Source organism: Centroberyx gerrardi, chromosome 6, assembly GCF_048128805.1.
Source record: "Centroberyx gerrardi isolate f3 chromosome 6, fCenGer3.hap1.cur.20231027, whole genome shotgun sequence".
NCBI lineage: Eukaryota > Metazoa > Chordata > Actinopteri > Beryciformes > Berycidae > Centroberyx > Centroberyx gerrardi.
This window is the reverse complement of record NC_136002.1, coordinates 2,640,745-2,659,220: the sequence shown is the minus strand read 5'-3', so window position 1 is coordinate 2,659,220 and position 18,476 is coordinate 2,640,745. Positions and strand designations below refer to the sequence as shown.

At 39.1% G+C, this 18,476-nt stretch overlaps 2 protein-coding genes across 2 annotated transcripts in view; one reads left to right on the top strand and one right to left on the bottom strand.

Moving 5' to 3' along the window:
• Positions 1-18,476, top strand: part of LOC139917005 (interleukin-18-like) — a 66,703-nt gene that overhangs the window by 398 nt on the left and 47,829 nt on the right. Inside the window, exons 3-4 of the mRNA XM_071906023.2 lie at positions 2,082-2,218; positions 4,729-5,165. Coding sequence (XP_071762124.2) covers positions 2,082-2,218; positions 4,729-4,953 — 362 coding nt within the window. The 3' untranslated portion in view covers positions 4,954-5,165. The remainder of the gene's footprint in view (positions 1-2,081; positions 2,219-4,728; positions 5,166-18,476) is intronic.
• sdhdb (succinate dehydrogenase complex, subunit D, integral membrane protein b) lies at positions 9,481-17,787 on the bottom strand. The gene is made up of 4 exons (XM_071906026.1): positions 17,730-17,787; positions 16,183-16,293; positions 13,947-14,097; positions 9,481-11,652 (listed from the first exon to the last, which is right to left on the bottom strand). Exons 1-4 carry the CDS (start codon positions 17,776-17,778, stop codon positions 11,487-11,489), a joined length of 477 nt encoding a protein of 158 aa, XP_071762127.1. The 5' UTR covers positions 17,779-17,787; the 3' UTR covers positions 9,481-11,486.

Here is an 18,476-nt window from a genome sequence, read left to right as displayed (position 1 = left end):
GTAAGATGCACCAATATACACTGAGTTTCATATGTATTTGTACAGTGAGTCGCTGATATTTTGTCTTTAATTTAGGCTTTATTGGTGAGCGTGTCATTTAGTACAGTGTTGATGATCTTAAAGTATAGACTGTCAGCTTCAATTTAAGGTTATTTCTAGTTATATTTGGTGAGAGCTTTGAGAACTAGAGCCTTTTTTGTGTATTGTAGCCCAATTTCAGGATGCCAAACGTATTTGGATTAAAATAATATTCAGTGATGTAGTCGCTTTTTGTATGCAGTTAAAGATTCTATTCTCTGCACAAACCCCCATAGTTGGTTTCATTTTACATTTAAAGGGATATGCCACCTACAAAGACTGTAGGGCTTTTCACACAGCACACGCTTAGCCTAGGGTTAAGCGTGTGCTGTGTCTTAACCCCTTTTCACACAGATATTTAACCCATGGCCAAGTCTTAGCCTAGGGCTAATGATTCACACAGCATTCTTCTTAGTCCAGGGCTTACATGTCCGAAGGTACACGCGACCTTTGTTAACATGAATGACACACAACTACCGTTATGTGCTCCTCCACAGCTTTCTAACTAGCAACAATTATGTAACTGTGGCAGGTCCCATCCAGTCTATCTGGGCAGATTTTTCGTCCATAAACTTAAAAATAACTGCCAGCGTCCATCTCTTTGACATGTTGTTCTTTTTGTTTTTGACTGCTGTCACAATAGTATAATGCAAAGCAAAGTCTTCTAACCCTTTTCACACAGCCAACAAATAATCCTGTTTTTATATTCTTTTCTGGGGATAACTGTGAAAAGTTGGGGATAACCCTGCAGGGTCAGCTAGCCCTGGGCAAAAGTCGGGGTTATTCTACTTTGCAATTGGCCTGTGTGAAATGTGTGTTAGCCTAGGGAAGCACTTGGCCCCAGGCTATAATGTGATGTGATGTGTGAAAAGCCCATAAAATTAGCTTTGTCTTACTTAGGGTGGCGCTGTTGGGCAGCAGTATCCTAAACCTTTTCAATACAGGCGGTAGCTAACTTTCCCCCATTATCGGTATCCACGCCTCATGCTAACAGCTTACGTACATCATCCTCACTGATTTACAATGGTCCACAGCTAACATTTTGAAAAAAATTGCGTATTAAATAAATATTTTGGGGTATTTGTGATCATGATTTTAAAAAATACTGTGAAGGCACTGTGCATGAAAACTACAAATTATCTAAAATAATATCGGCAATAGAGGGGCTGCTTTTTGCCATGCACTCTTCCCATAGCAACCAACGCTGTTGTGAGGATGAAAATTAGTGATGTGCATGTGGCGTGAGTACTGATAATGTTGATGCACAGAATCAAGGCCGAAGGCAAGGCAACTGCACTCTGCAAATGGTTTTACATGAGTATGGGCCATTAAAAAATCAAATTAATGTTTAAAGGATTATATCATTTTGCTTTTTATGGATGGGTTTTGCAGCTTCTACATTCTTCCTGGCTGCTTCATGTTCATACATAGGTTAGCCTATAGTAGTACTAAAACCAATTAGGTGCCCAGTATTCAGTTGGATTCATGATTGACAACAGCTAGAATACCGATTACAGGCTTCTTAATTTACTATTTTCTGCTAATCTCACCTGTCTCTTTAAATTGACTTGCCATCATGGTGTGGGCATGAACTGAACAATAGAGGAACTGCTTTTTGCTGTGCACTTCCCATAGCAGCCAATGCTGTTGTGAGGAAGGATGAGAACTGGTGATGTGCACGTGGCGTGAGTACTGATCACGGGGTTGCTAACGGTTGTAGTGAAGAAGTTGAGGATGCTGCTGCCCAACAGCACTGCCCTAAAGGAGAAAAAACTTACGGAGCTGATTGTATGCTAGATGTGTCTTTCCTATGTAGAGTAAGAGCCTATGAGGACTGAGGAGTGCCACTGTAGAAGATTTGACTCATTATCATATTTTTATATTTTATATATATATTTTATATATTTATATTTATATATTTTAACTTATTTTTCTTATCATGGAATGTTTATCTTCTCTTACATGCTACTTTTTCCCTTGCTTGTCCTCCATTTCCTTTGTAGGCTGCAAGTTCAGCGTCCAATTCTACAATGCAAACGAACCATGTAAAGGGAAGGCAGTCACACTCTTCACCACAAAAGATAGCAGCAAGAAAGTGGTATGCTGCAGTGAGACGGGTGAAATTTGTGCAGAGACACTGGTGAGTATACATAGTCATTCAAAAACAGCAGTTTTTCAGCAGGGTACTTTTGAAGACCTGTAAATGTATGTCTCTTTATTTTCCACTAGACTGTATACTAAAGCTGTTCAGTCTGAGCTTTAAAGAAAAATCCATCCTAAAACACGTGAACACTGTCAAAAAATTGCTGTTGGTGATGTACCGTGCATTCTGGGTCAATTTTGTCGTTTGGTGGTGTTTTTTCCCCATGGCGCAGCGCGCAACCAAGGGCATCGTGAGGCAAATTCAGGTCAGTCAGTCAGTCAGGTAACGCTTAGTGAGATGATGCGCTTTGTGAGATGGCCTCTAGAGGGCGTGTTTGACTAAGAGATGCAGTGTTTCCCATACAGAAGCACAAAATCAAAAGTTGGTCAATGTAGAGAAATTGATCAAAATCGATTTCTAATGCGCCTGATGTCACATAACGTCATGTTTGTCATTTGGAGATGTACAGACAGCAGGCCAGAGCATTGTACTCGGTTCAACAGAGTCTCCTGGTGTGAAAACAAAGTGAAACATTCCACCATTTGCTAAACTCGCCTTTGTTACCAACGGGATTTGTAAACAGTAACCCGATAACATGTCTCCTGCTGCCCTAGAAACATTAACGGCAGGTAACGTATAGCCCACCTTGTGGTATTTAAGTAACGTTAGTGGAATTATTTAACCAATAACTGTGTCGCAGTGCTTCAGTGCATTGTATTGAATTGAATTGAACTGAATTTAACTGAACACACGCGCCGTGGTCTGTACAGGATCTGTGCTTGTTCTTATTCCCATGGATAATTGGCCAAACGTAATGGAGTTTAATAACAAAAAATTTCAGCAATTGAGAACATCAGTGCTAACTGTCAGATTTTGGTGTCAGTCCCTCAGAATCAAAGAGCAAGAGCTTATTTATAGATTCACCATTTTGCACTGACCCTCAACTGTCATACAATCCGTCGTAGAAGGCTGAGGCAGAGATACCAATTTCTCTACCGACTAAAGTAGATGAAGACGAGGCAGGTTGAGGAAAACACCACAACACTTGTCATAAAAGAACTCCTGGAATGCATTGAACATCACAGATTGATGATATCTAACAGTGGTAAGAGCATGTGAGGGTGGATTTTTCCTTTGATGACTGAGGGTGGCGTGGCCGTTGGTGAACTGTCCTCCACATCATGCATGAGGAATTTGTCTAGAAGATACTTGTAAAGTCTAGTTTTACAAGCTACCAGTATGAATATATTTCCCTGCCAAAATAAATGAAAGGTCCCATATGGTGTAAAACAGGATTTCCCTTGCCTCTTTGATTATAAAGAGTTGGATGGTCTATCTAAACACTGTAAAAGTATCAAAACGCACGGTAGCCAACTAAATCCACACAATCCATATTAGAAAAGTGAGCCTCTAAACGAGCTGTTTGGATTTCCGTAACTTTGTGGCGTCACAAAGGTTCGCTCATTATCATTTTTGTAAGAAATAATAGACTGACAAAGTGTTTTTTTTCAAAGCAGTTGAGCGATTGTCATTGTTTATTACCGGAGAGTTTTCCCTACCTGTCGCTGCCTGTTCTGCGGTGTCTCACGTTTCACTCTTGAAACGGTTAGCCAATCAGAACAGAGGGTTGTTAATATTAATGAGCCTTAAACAGACACAGCAACAGAAACAGCCTGTTCTTTGCAAGGCTCAGAGAGATGCTGGAAATTGAACGTGTAAAAATGGATTGAGAGTGTTTTTGGTACATGACACCACACAAACAGCTTTTAATGCACCTCAAGACATAAAATAAAATACTGGAAAGTGTAGAATATTCGACCAAAAGTTGGAAGGCGAGTCGCACGGGAGAGGAAAGCGACAGGCACGTCATACAGAGGAAGAGAGTCGATTTCAAGCGGTGCGCTCCAAACGATAACGTTAATGAAGACGCGTGTGGTGGTTTCAGAGCACCGGAGGGTGGATATTTCAATCGCCAGCTCAGGTATGGCACCGAAATGAGGCAACGACATCTGTGATACAATTCGGTCCCGGTCCGGTCATACAGGAACCGGTGCCATAGTGGTACTGGGTTTCGGTACCCAACCCTAGTTGCCATATTGAAAAAGTTTGCCTGTAGAGCAGAGAGAGAGCAAGAGAGATATTATGCGCTGTCCATGGTGCTGAACCATAGCACCTTGGTAGTACAAGCATAAAAGGATTAAATGTAGGCTACTGTCAAATTCCCTTGTCCAAATCCCTTCTTTTCCTTTATAAAAAATGTTGGTAGTTGCAGTAGGTTACACTCAAAATGACAAAAAAGTAACAAAAGCACTATCCAAATTTGAATGCAGTAGTTCAACCACCAAGCTACTACAAAACGTGGTTAATCTACCAGTTTCATTACATGTAGTGAAACTAGTGAATTCGACCAATCTCCTCTGTCCGTTCCTGGCTATGTTTCTTTCCCATGGCTGGCATTTTCCTCCTCTCTCATCCCGGTTTCCTACGTGTTTTTTGTATTTCTGTAGGATGTTCCAGGCGAAATTGGGGATGGTGGACACAAGGCTTTGTTCTTCCTGAAGACTGTCAAAGGGAGCAGTGCAACCTTTAGGGTTGAATCATCAGTCCGCCGTTCTCACGTCTTAGGATTTGAGGCTGATGCTAATAATCCTTATATGAAGAGACTGGTCTTGCGTCTATACAATGAGAGAGAGGTAGATGTTGATTGCCACATGCAGGTGCTTAGATGTTAGGCATCAAAATGGTGAGTTGATAACAGGATCTAGGTGCCACTACATTGTTAAGAGTTCACCCACCTTTTGGGCTACAAAATAATTTTAGAAAGCATTTATTTAAAGAAAAAGTATCGCCCTGTTTATTTCAATAAGGATAAATTGCCATAAGAACAAATTATGTAAAAATCTCAATGGTAAAAAAGGAGGTCCAAGGCACTCAAGTGGATTTGGTTATTTAAAAAAAAAAACCTTTAAGTTGGGCTAAAACATTAAAATAGCTGGTGACCTAAGTGTTGCAGCCACATAGGCCTTCATCAGGGTGTCACGCCCAGCAAACAAACAGGTATATATAGGGTGTGAACTCCGCCAAATGCGAGCACAACTCGGTCAAAAAAATCCTCCTTAGGTGCACGGCCAAAGATTAATACATGAAGAAAGAAAAGCCAGCACTCTTAATGTCCTTTTATCATATATTTGAATGGGCAGCTATGGGAAGTCCATGTTCTCCTAATTATGCCAATTTATTTATGGGCAAATTTGAAGAAGAGTTTGTGTACCACAATAATCCTTTCTTTTCGTTGTTGAAATGTTGGTTCCGCTTTATTGATGATGTCTTCTTTATTTTTACGGGGACACTTGATCAACTGGAGGAGTTCAAAATTTACATTAACTCTAGAATGCCTTCTATAAAATTTTCATTAGAGTATAGTCAAGAATCTGTGGCTTTTCTAGATGTACTGGTGAACAAAGCAGAACAGTTGAAGACCAAGGTATATAGAAAGAAAACTAATGGTAACAGTTTTTTGGATTATGCTAGCTATCATCCCCCTGGTCTTAAAAAGGGTTTGCCCTATAGTCAGTTGTTGAGAATTAAGAGAATTTGTAGTACTGAGAACGCTTTTGAGGAACAAGCTGCTGAGTTATGCACACGGTTTAGGTCTAAGGGCTATGACAACAGAGTCCTAGATGATTGTCTGCAGAGAGTAAGAAATATTGACAGAAAGAACCTTTTAACTCATAAACCCTCTAACTCAGGGGACTTCAATATTGTGTGTGCTACCACCTTTTCCCCCATTTCTCATGAAATTAAAAAGTGTGTTAAGAAGCACTGGCACATCCTATCTAGTGATCCCCACATAGGTCATGTTTTTAAGAATGCTCCTATTTTTGCCCACAAACGAGCTAGAAACTTAAGGGATACACTAGTTAGAGCTGACTGTTACATACGTCCTCAACATTTCTTATCCAATTTACCCAATGGTAATTTCCCATGTTCCAATTGTGTTCAGTGTAATGCTATGATCAGAGGAGAGTCTTTTGTACATCCACACTCTGGCAAAAAGTTTTTTATTAAGAGTAGGATTTCTTGTAAGACAAAACATGTGGTTTACCTTTTGAAATGCCCATGTGGGATGTGCTATGTTGGCAAAACTAAAAGAGAACTAAAAACCCGGATATCTGAGCATAAAAGTAATATTAGGAATAGGGATGAGAAGTCCTCAGTAGCGAGACACTTTAACTCAGCAGGCCATGACGTGTGTTCCTTGAGGTTCCAAGGTATAGAAGAAGTCAGACCTTTGAAAAGAGGGGGTGATAGGGATAAGACACTTTTGCAGAGAGAGGCGTTTTGGATACATACTCTACAAACTGAACACCCTAAAGGTCTGAATGAGGAATTATTATTAGGGTGTTTTCTCTGAAATTGTCTGAACTTGGATTTGTGAAATTGTTTTTGAATACATATTTAAAGTTTTTTCCTTGTTGTGTATTGATATGTGCTGCACTCAGTCCTTCTACTTTGTTGTCGGGCTCATATGTCTTAGGACACGTGGAGGGTGGCGATTAATTAGTGGCTCTACTCCCTACTTTAAGGAGAGCCCAGGCTGTTTGGGCATATTGGCCTGCGGCAGCTGACTGCATGTTCTATTGGCCAATTGTATGTGCAGTTGTTTAGTGTCAGAAGGGTTATATCTTTTTCCTGTACAAGGGAAGATTTAGCCTCCCTTCATTTCCATTTTCTGTGTAGAGGACCTGTTTTTTGAAATGATTACAATTTGTGAGATATGTGCAGAGACATTTAGCTATATATATTTTTTATTCTTCCATTCTTATATTGCATTTTTCTTGATATTTATCATTATTTTTTCTTAAGTGTTATGTCTATGCTGTGGATTGTGTATTCCTGGAGTTGTCCGTACTGAGTGGGGGAACCTGGCACGTCGATTTATCTTTGATAGTGACTCTTTGAGAAGGTATTTTCCACATTGATTGTATAATTAATTGAACTGTATGCGTGTATGTATTTAAGTGTCACTTCCGCTTGGAGCAACACAACGCTGATGATGGCTTATTGCTGAAACGCGTCCGTCGTTTGTGCTCTATAGCTGCCCATTCAAATATATGATAGAAGGACATTAAGAGTGCTGGCTTTTCTTTCTTCATATATAGGGTGTGGTCTACTTAAGTTAAGTGAAACCATCTGTCTAAACCAAATTGGCTAAGAGCCAATCACAGGTATATTAGGAAGGCCCAAGAAAAACACATCAATAGAAGTACACTAAGACAGAGTATACATAAGAATTCACAAGTTTTTAGGTGTACAAATAAAGGTACAAACACTAAAGAAAACACACAAAGATAATAGATGTCATGATTATAGAAGTAGGATTGTGTGTGTATGCATGCATGAATGCATTAACTATGTGTGTGTAAAAAAAGAAATGAAAAACATAAAAAAGTACAAAGCAAAGAAAAAGAAAGGTGAGGACATCAAGAAGTAGAATCTGCATGAAAAGAAGGAAAGAAAGAAAGTAGTGTGAGTGAAATTGCAAAAAAAAGAAGAAAGTAAGAAAGAAAAGAAAAGGAAAAGAGACAGTCCAGTTGTAGCGTGTTTACACTGTGGGCTGTAAATGAATTAGGAGGGCTGGTTGAGGAGGTTAATTGCCGGGGGTAAGTCTTCCAGAGGGTAGGCTGTCATACAGGTGGTGATCTGGGTGAGAATGAAGCTTAATTTTCAGATAAACCGATTATGGTATGTTCCATTATTTTCCGTCTTATGTACAGTGGATATCAAAAGACTACACACCTTTTCAAATGTACATGTTTTTATTGCCTTGAGACCTCAAATGAAAACCCATCAAATCAGACTGTTTCAACTTTAATTTCGATACAGTAACCAACAGAAACGGGTACTCATATCTGGCAATGTATTAACAAGTGAAAACTAGGTTAGTGCTAGTTAAGTTATGGTTCTTTGACAAGGACATTTCTTTTCACTGTCCTTAGGAGTGGAAATGGAATGATTTGCTTTCAGGTTATCGCATTCCTAGTTAAGGTCATGTGTTCTCACCCACATTTGTGGTCTGCTGTGGGCAGAGAGATCACAGACAGGATGCAAAGGGAGAGGTTCTCTGCTGGATGACAGGCTGCAGTTTAACTTATATTTGTTAGCAAATCCAGGCCAACAAAGCCATTAACAACAAAATAACGGTACTCGCACTACTGGCCAAGCCTCAAAAATGAAAAATGGACCAAGAATATCAGCTTAGAACTAAGTTGCAACTTTGGGTCCAACTAACATCAGCGTTTTTATTAGGCTTAGCAAGGCCAGCTAGCAAACATCTTCAAAGGATTTAGCCCATACACAACAAAGAACTTTGACAACAATATCAAAACCAAATTGGAGCAGTAATTTTTCTAAAATGACTTTTTTCAACAAAGCATTTAAAAGTTGACATAGGAGGTTTAGTGTTCCATTTTAATACAGTCAGAAATTAGTAGCCTTTTGTTTTAACCTTTTGCTTTCATTTCAGGCATCAAGGCAATAAAAACAAGAACATTTGGAAGGGTGTGTAGACTTTTTGCATATATACTTTAAATCCCATATTATAACTGAGTTAGACTTTTGCAGTGCAAAGTCAAGATTTCCAACTTTCAGCCCTGGTTGATTGGTAATTAAGTGTGAATGTTCAACAAAACTGTAATAATGGCCAACAGGTTTTCCCTGCAGAATTGGTCAAAGTGCGACTTTCTTCCTAACAAACCAATCATTCTCTTTAGTGCCTCTCAGTGGGCAGTAGACCACACTTTTCTTGGGCATTAACATACTGTATTTCATAAGTGAAATTCACTACTGTCTTTTCCTTTTAATCCAAACAGTATAATGCAAAGCAATAACCACTGTGGCAGTTTATTTTTATTCTAACAAAGGGCTGTTCTTTTTCACTTAAAATGTATATTGAGAAGATCTTAGACTAAAACTTTAAAAGATGTATTTTCAACATGCTTTGATAATTTTATTGCACAATACAATGTGCAAAATGTGTGTGAATAATTTTTGAAATGACTATTTGAAGTACTCTAACCTAGGTCATAATTCACACATGCAGTACAGAGTATAGAGAGTATACAGAATTGATCCTGTTTTTAACTACACCATTATTTATTATAATACTAGATCATCCCTATTTTGTACTTTTCATACTTTTTCTAACATTTTTATATCAAGTTAAGTCATACAATGCTATAGGTCAAAATAAGCAAAGGCCAACCATAAATCCAACTTTATTCTGGTGAGGCATGAACAATGCACTTTTCTTACCACATCTCATTTTGTGCGTAGTAATCTGAAAGGACAGATTAATTGAACAGAAATAACACATTTCTTAAACTTGATGCAGCAAGCAAACACACCAACACCATAACTGTAAGCTCTTAAGAGACATTTACTGCAGGAGCAATGTAAGGACAGACTGAGACCAAAGCTAGGATCTTACAGGGATAACAAACTCATCATGTACCTGTGACTGTCAACACTCTTCCCAGCAGTACAAAAATAAAGCTTTGCCATTTTTAATACCTGCATGCTAGCACTGTTTTTGTGTACATAAAACATAAGCTATGATTAAATATTTGAAGGTGGCACATTAACACGAACAATTTTGATAAGCTTGCCAATGAACTACAGTGAACAAAGCAGTAAATGCACAAGAGCATTGATTGCATTAAATTGGATGTAAATATTATATGGCCTAACGAGAGATAGTGAGCATACATATAATATTAGGATCAGTGTCCAAAATTAACATTGTGCCTCACCTGCCAAAGGGTGGTAGCCTAAAAATTAACAGTCAAAATTGTTTAACAGAAATAGGTCACCCTACCTGTTTACAATGCCGTTTCATGTATTGAATCAGGTACTGTGTGTTAATTTAAAAGCTCACTGACAATGGAGGCAGTTTGTAATTCATCATGAAGTGCAACAGATAACAGAAGATAACGGAGGCATTCAAATGTTATCGTGTCAAAGTTATTGGCCAGTGTGGAGGGTGACCCTTGATTTATCTGCCAAGGACAAATTTTACCGGCATTTGGTGGCTGTTAATTTCGGACCCTGATGAGGATTATACATCGTTAGCTGACAAGTTTGTACTTGGTGGAAATGCTCAAGTAGGTTGAGTGGTGCTGGATGGCTTTAATTTACAGATCTAGCCTCCCTTACCTTTAAAAGAAACTTCCACCAGACCAGCAGAGCTGATCCCTTCCTGGATGTAACAGGAAAATACAAGGAAATGAAAGCTGCTCCGAGACTCCCCTGCCCGCTCTCTCCACAATTTACAACTATTGTATCTGTCAACAGTGTGCAAACTGCATACTTAAGAGTTTACAATGGCATCTCTCACTTTCTCTCAGTTCATCAGTTCACAGCATTTGCTCCTGTCAGTCAAGCTAAAGGAGCAAAGTCAAGCTGTGGTCTGGTGGTGTGATCAGGCTATAGCGACTCACAGCTCCAAATTAGCATTGCTAATAATGCATCTTATGAATTGTTTGAATATTAATGTCCAATCAGGAGCATGGCGTGAACTTCAACGTCAGAGTTCTGATACAAACACTCCTCAAATCTGTAGTGCTGCTCTTTTAGCCCTAATGGGTTTAAGGGTGAAAAGATAGTATTTACTGTATAGAGACTGTGACAGACACAAAATGCACTTTAAGTAACCCACAAAAGGACTTGAACATGAAAATAAATTAAATGTCAAAAAACACTATTCTGTAGCACTTGATTGAAGTCATCGCCATCCCATTTTAGAAATTGTATTGCGTTTCTTCAGATTTCACCAGTAAATGACATACTGACAGCATATCAGGATATTGGGTACCTCTGTTATTTGTAGGATTGGTAGTGGGATATTTAATGAATGGACACTTGGTTGCTTTGGATCAAAAACTAAAGGTGAATGCAGCTTAAATTTAGTCCACATCGCACATCAACAAGAGCCAATCACCGACATGTAAGAACAGAATATGGATGCCAGTCACTCAATCACTGTTAACTAAATTGAGCAACAATTAAAAAAAAAAAAGACCAGCCTGAATTGATCAACATTAATTACAATTACACACTTGTGAATCACTGTAATATTGTCAAAAATGATATATTTATAAGAATTTACATAGAATCCCTTGAATTTTTACAATCGGCCAGGACAGGATTGCCCCCAACCCAGCGTCTAGGTCACCCTTCCCAAGCTTCACAGTCCTCAGTCTCATGTTCATTTGCTCCATAGTAGGGCAATGGCTTTGCAAATGCCCACGTCGTTGTAGTTGAAGTAGCAAAGACCAGCGAAGGTGACCGTGGACAGGAGGAAGAGACTTGCATTGGCAACCTTGACCTTTGTGTCCCCGTGAACGTAGTCTGTTAACACTTGTCCAATACCCCTACAGGAAAAAAAAAAATAGACTCAATAAAGAGGGAAATGTGGTTGTTTTGTCAAATATCCATTCACTGTAAAAATAAAATGCAATAGAATTTTGATGGAAGCTCCATCCAGCACAAGCTCCCAACTTTCATGAATGAAATGTGTATCATGAAGAAACAGGACTAAGTACTTAGGGACAGTTTTGTACTCCGGGGAAAACACCCTGTTGTTGTGCAGAATATCAAATCAGGAAACCCAAAGTTATTCAAGTTGGTTATCTCAAATTAATAATATCTATATAACAGGTTGGAACGTCCACCACTACCACCCAGATTCAAAAAACATAATGCTTAATCAACGTCTTATTGAAGCCATGGTCTTCAACTAGGCATTCAGGTCCAACATTCCTTAGTGCTAGGAAATCCCATTAGGCATACGCTCTATACTTATCCCCAGTACCAGCTCAAAGGAGGAAGCCTTTGTACATTCTCATACTTCAACCCATGGTGATGGCGACACCAAATGACAACGGGGCATTGCCCTAGCTGGTTTTGGTTGAAGAGAGCATATCCTGACCATCAAGGAAATCCAAGTGCCCTGAAAGCCACTGCTTAAGAGGACTTATCACCACTCATGACTGGGATTTGTGGCCTACACCTGCCATGCCATTTAGTCTGCGCTCCGAGTGATGGAAGAGCACATCGCTGCGACGCTAAGCTAAAGCCGCCTTCTCAAGTCTGCAAACAGAGACAGCACAGATGAAGGCTGAATTAATAGCTGCTGATAGCTAGAGCAAGATGGCTGAATTTCCTCACAAAAACCCCATGGCAAAAAGTTTGCGTTAAGTCCTGTGTGGGTCAGTGCACAAGCAAAATCTGTGCGCTGGGTGGAGGCTTTTGGGAAATAAGTCTGCGGAGGGCTCAGAGAACTTTCATTCATACTCCCAAACGCTCAAGATCTGTTAAATAACTGTCTGCTGGTGTATGACCATAGAGGTGAGGTTAAGTTTGTGTTAACTTAGATGCTGACAAGCCAAGCTGAGCCTACAGACAAGACATAGCACAATAATTACAACTGGAAGAGGAATGATTCTATCCTGCTCCATTCAGACACCAAACAGGGGAACATTGCTGTGTAATTACTAATTACAGAGCAAACAAGCAACCATGTAATTTGAGAGCTGTTCGGGAACCAAGGCAATGACAGTGATCCAACATGTTAAAAATGTCCCAATGTCATTCACAAATATTGCAAAAGCACAGATGATTCCAACCTCAAAAACAGATTGCAAACTATTTCGTAAGTATAAGTCTTAACATGACTCATAATTACTAATAAAATTTCAATAATATAGTTAATATAATTAATATCAATCAGGGTATCTGCAGATTTCAGAAAGCAAGACTTTTAGGACCTTTTTAATGCTAGCTGGAACTGAAGACCAATTTAAAACCAAAATGAAGAAATAAAAAGTTGACTAAAACAGCTAATTTCCAACTCAGCTAATGTAAGTTCTAAAATTAATATCGAGCAGTGTAAGAACACCAGAAAATTAAATGTTTAAGGGCATGATGTCCAACTAACACAATTACGATGAAAACAAAACATGTTTGGCATATTGTATTAATCCTGTTCTGTATTAAAGAGTAGAGATACATCTTTTGGTGAAACTACACAAGTCATGGCATTTGTGTTGTTTCATTTGCCTTACTTTCCAACTCTGCCTTGACTAAACATCACCAAATGTAAATTTGGCAATATCACCATGTAATTTTATTTCTGCATCAAAATGAAACCTACTGAAAAATAAATTATTAAAATACATAAAAAGATATCAGCCAGTCAGTGACGTCGTCCTCTGATATGATGATATGATTTGCAGTTTGATTACATTTAGTGTAGAATTGATCAATACTGCACTGGTTGTCAATGGGAAGCCCTTAACATAAAATGATTGTAATGCAACATTTTGATGTGATTCCATACAGGTATACATGAATGATTTATCATCATTATCTTCATTATCATCATCCTGGGTTTCAATGGAGAGTTTTAGTGGCTGATGGTCTAAAAATGCTGTTTCAGAGGCTTTTCCATTCTGACTTTTTACATTTTTGGCTAGTGAAGATAGTGAATATAGGCTATCAGTAGCTTCAACCCACAAATATCAGCATCAGCCTTCAAAAACCTATCTGTCAAACCCTTGTGCATGCACAACATGTACACAAACTGAGCACTAGCAAGCCAAGTATTGCGCAGCCACCAGAACCAATAAAAAAAATCAGGGTTGAGGTTAGCGTTTGCTCGTCTTACCAGTGTCCATGCAGAGTCAGGGCAGCGGCCAGGGAGTAGTCCACGACAGGACTGGGGTAGAAGTAGGCCGCCGGCCCCATGGCCAGCAGCAGGATGCTCAGCACTCGCTCTCCTGTCCAGTGCAGAGAGGCAGCTTTGGAGCCGGAGCCCGCTGTACAGCAAGAGCAGCATAATGAAACACATTAGAGCCTTTATCATCAGCATGGTAAAATCCAAAACAGTTTCTCCCCAAAGGTCAAGGTTATACATTTAAGCTACAACAGCAGAATACGTTGAAATCAAGATATGGATGGTAGTGATGGGACGATATGCTTACTTCACGATACGATTGATACGCAATATGAGGTTCACGATTCGATACAACCACGATACTATGTGATAAATAAAAGTTTGATGACAAAGTATGACTTATGTTTATTTCTGTGCCACAAATCTTTCTAGCATTGGCATTAGCTTGCTAGAATGTAAACAATTTAAAAATGTCATTACAAAGTGCAAATAATATAATTTCTATGTAGAGCTTGTGAAATAGTGATAGGCAAGCTGTCTCATTTGTGATTACTACAGCAGAATAAAATGGGGCTAATATCGTGATTCACTTTTCTGTCCCACGATACGTATCGTCACTTTTTTGCATTGCGATTTACTGAATTTCGACCAAGTGTGTGATAGCATGCTTTTAATGTGAAGACCCCCCACCGAGAAGAAAGTCTTTCTGTGGCTCTATGAATGACCCACTAACCTGATGTTGACTGCTAAATGTCCAGTAGACCTCAGATGAACCTGGTGTCAAAATACTGCCACCAGTCTAACATTTTGGGTGCTAAATTTGGACTACAAAACAGTCATACACCACAGGCCACATGCCAGTACATGTCCTGGCAAGCTTCTGCTCCCTCCTCAGCTTCACATCAGTTGGAACAACTTGAAGGTTAAAAACAACTTTGTCCGCACTTTCCAACACATTTGAAATCGTTATGACTTGTGTCTTGACTTTGATTGCTACTGATAAGCTTTTTCACACTTGACACACATGAGTTTAGTGATATACATCTGAGTTCATGTTTTACAGTAAACCAAACATTGTGATCACAAAATGACATATGGAATGAAAATTGTTTATTTTGTTGGATTTATTTGAAGTAAATAGATCATTCCGTACACTTGACTATAGGCATTTACTTGATGATGTCAGAATTCAGTAAAATAGAAATCAGGGTCAACTGGCAAATCCCGAGTTTCCAAGCAGAATTTACCAGCTGAAAGCTGAGGTGAACAGTATTTTCAAGTAGGAAGCTTGTATCTGAAAAATGTCTTTATGGCTGTATTCCCCTTATGGTTTTTGTTTTTGGGAATGGAAAGGAATTGTATATACAGTATGTCACGCACAATATCTTGGACACGATGAATGGCACCTCCACTTCTCCTTTCCCTGCCGCCATTAAAATCAAGACACATGAGGCAACGTACTGTATTTTCTACTTACTGCCCCACTACAACTCTGTATCATTCATGAGGGGCGACATGTTTACCACCAACAGCCAACTGGGAAAGAGGGAGGAGCTTAAATTACATCACTAATCATGAACCTCTCTCCTGAGTCTGATGAGGTATCACTCATGTCTATGCAACTTCGGGATCAACAGATGTAGACGATCAAAAACAGCCAAATGACAATCAATTGATAAGACTCTCTCCCGAGTCCGACAAGCCATCATGTCAATACGTGTTTAGGATCAATAGATAGACGATGAAATCCAGCTCAAAATTATTTGAAACGGGGTTTTCAATAGTCACGCCAAGCCAAGACACTTCCCCTAAAGCATTTGCTGTGCACCACTAGCAAAAGGAAAAGGTATGCTGTAGCCATATTGTTGTGTTGAAAGGGTGTGTTTTAATAGCATGATGGCACGAGCCCAGGTTGAAAATAACTGGAATTATCCTTTAAGAGTAAACAAGATTCTGACACCCCTACCTGTTTATTAGCTCCAATATTGCAGTACTTTGTGCAGCTGCAGCACAATACTTTGGACTTTGACCATTTGAATAGATTATCATCACAAGCATTAGGCCAAATGTTTCAATCATTCTGCAATGATACATGGGTGAAGCATTAGTTTGTTTAATGAGGTGTGCTATCAGATGCTTTGCTGTGGTGACGCAGTTCCGTTTTCTAATACTACAAGCCAAGTTTAGATCTATGTACGACTCTGACTCAACACACACCAACACTGACCGTTAAGAGCCTGGGATGCATGAATCCTTGCTGTCAGCAGGTAGGGCCGCTCCTGGTCTTTGTGTGGTACAACCAGCGGTCTGGCGAGCAAAGTGCTCCGGTAGAACAGAGCTGAACAGAAGAGACAGGAGAAACTGTGAGTCACGTTTTCCAAATGGACATCATTTGAGAAAATCGTTCACAGCTTAATTTGAGCAACCTGTAAACCACAAATGAAACAATCATAACCAACATTTCATTGTAAATACATTTTAAACGTGTACTAGAATATAGAATATCAATAATCTTTTTAAAGACAGTTTGTGTGAATATTATGTGGTCCTTGTAATTAGAACTAAAAAAAAAGACTCTAAGCTTGATTTACTTGGGGCATGATGAAAAATTTAATATTTAACCCAGCATTACCAAGATCTGATGGATTCAACCTGCAATGAAAAGATCAACTCTGGATCCCACAAGGTCAAAAATCTTTATTTCTTATCCACGTGCAAATCTAGCCTTAGAAATAGACATTTTATATTGTTTCAAAATTTCTTAGATAACTAGGCTACTGCACAATAATACGACTGTTAATTACCATCTCTAGTTTTGGTGCATGTTGTCTTCCTTTTATAGTATTTTTAGTTATGTTTTGTTGTTGTTTTGGTTAACTTAAGATGTTGAAACATGCCAGAAACCACTTCAATAAAAAGTGTAATGCAAACACCAGCCAACAGCGTGTGTGTTATAATGCTCTACAGACTGATAAGTCCAGAGATAAGTCACACCGAACTCCTCTCAAAAATCTGGCAGTGTATTGTGGCCTTGCTTATTGGCAAAGTTACCTACGTCATAAAATATGACTTATGACCTTAACTGAAGTGTTAGGAGACACTCTTCAATTCGGCTTGTATATGATCCACCAAGCAGCCCTTGATTCAGTAAGATTTCCAATTTCACAACTGGCTGACCTGTTATTCCGACAAACTTCATCCAAAATGAGGGCGGTGGCGAGCAGTGTGAACCAGTTCCACAAGTTGATATTTTATTGCAATCCAGTTATATGTATGCCGAATTTAAGAGTGTGTCCTCACAATTCATAAAAGGTCTTCAGTCGTGTTTTATCGGGTATGTATGCCGATATGCAAGGACACGTTTAAGTGCCACATTTTTTGAGCGGCGTGCGTGAAGCTTCACTCCATATGAGCGATAACGTCACAGGCTAGATGTCATCATTATAGCGAATTTCAATTCCCCTCCAGCACGAATCACGACCGTCCTTGGGAATGTCTGATTGGAAATGTATTACCAATCAGCAGTTGAAGTCACTATTATCCCCTTAGCTATATGTAACGCTATCGGGATTTTTGCTGAAATCCAGCCGTTGTTGGCTTCCGTTAACGTCGTGAACTTGAGTGTCCCTGCCCTGGTTTTCCTTCTTTGCCGGAATGTGTTCTCGTATAAAATTCAACCTCGCTTGTGTGTTGCTGTCAAAAACACTACTTATATTAACTAAATACACGCGTTTAAATACCACACAGACAACGAGAATAGATATAAGCACTTACGTTTAACTCCTCTGTGACATACAGAACTTAACCTGACGATGGCCGCCATGATGATTAGCCAACCAAGGTCACGGCGGGTAAACCGGATGTACTTCTTGGCTCAGCGGCTGTGCAAAGATGTGTGTTAAAATGATAAGATACAGCAAATATTTTCATCTTCGCCTGTTACAGTTTGCTTAACGCAAATTGTGATTGATTTATGCCACTTGTTATATAATGTACCTAATTTTGATGCAACTTAATGATGTAGATTCTGAATTTATATTACCAAGATTTATGTCAGCCTAAAAAAGCGGGTAAAGTCTATTCTGCAAATAAAGACGAGGGTAAACTGTTAGTTTGGTTTACCCCCCACATCCCATAGTTGTAATCAGCAACACAAGAAACAACACATGATTAAGCTACAAAAGTGAATCGAGTTTTACTAAATCAGCAATTTATCTTGCACTCACTGTTATTTTGCATAACATCATAATGGCTGTAGTTCATTATTTCATACGTACCTATCCTTTTTAACCTGTCTCCTCCTGTTCATCTACATCTCCCCTTCGTGACTAAAGTAAGTTAATAGATGAAGTCAGTATTGGATCATAGTAGGGTTCCGTCAATATGGGTTTCTGATACCCCATTGGCCTGATATATGGCCTTACCCCAGCTTTAACATTGCTGCAGGTATGTCCCACTGCAATAACAGCAGTTTCCATCCAAACTCATCAAAATCATTTTATTTGAGAAATAGTCTTTACC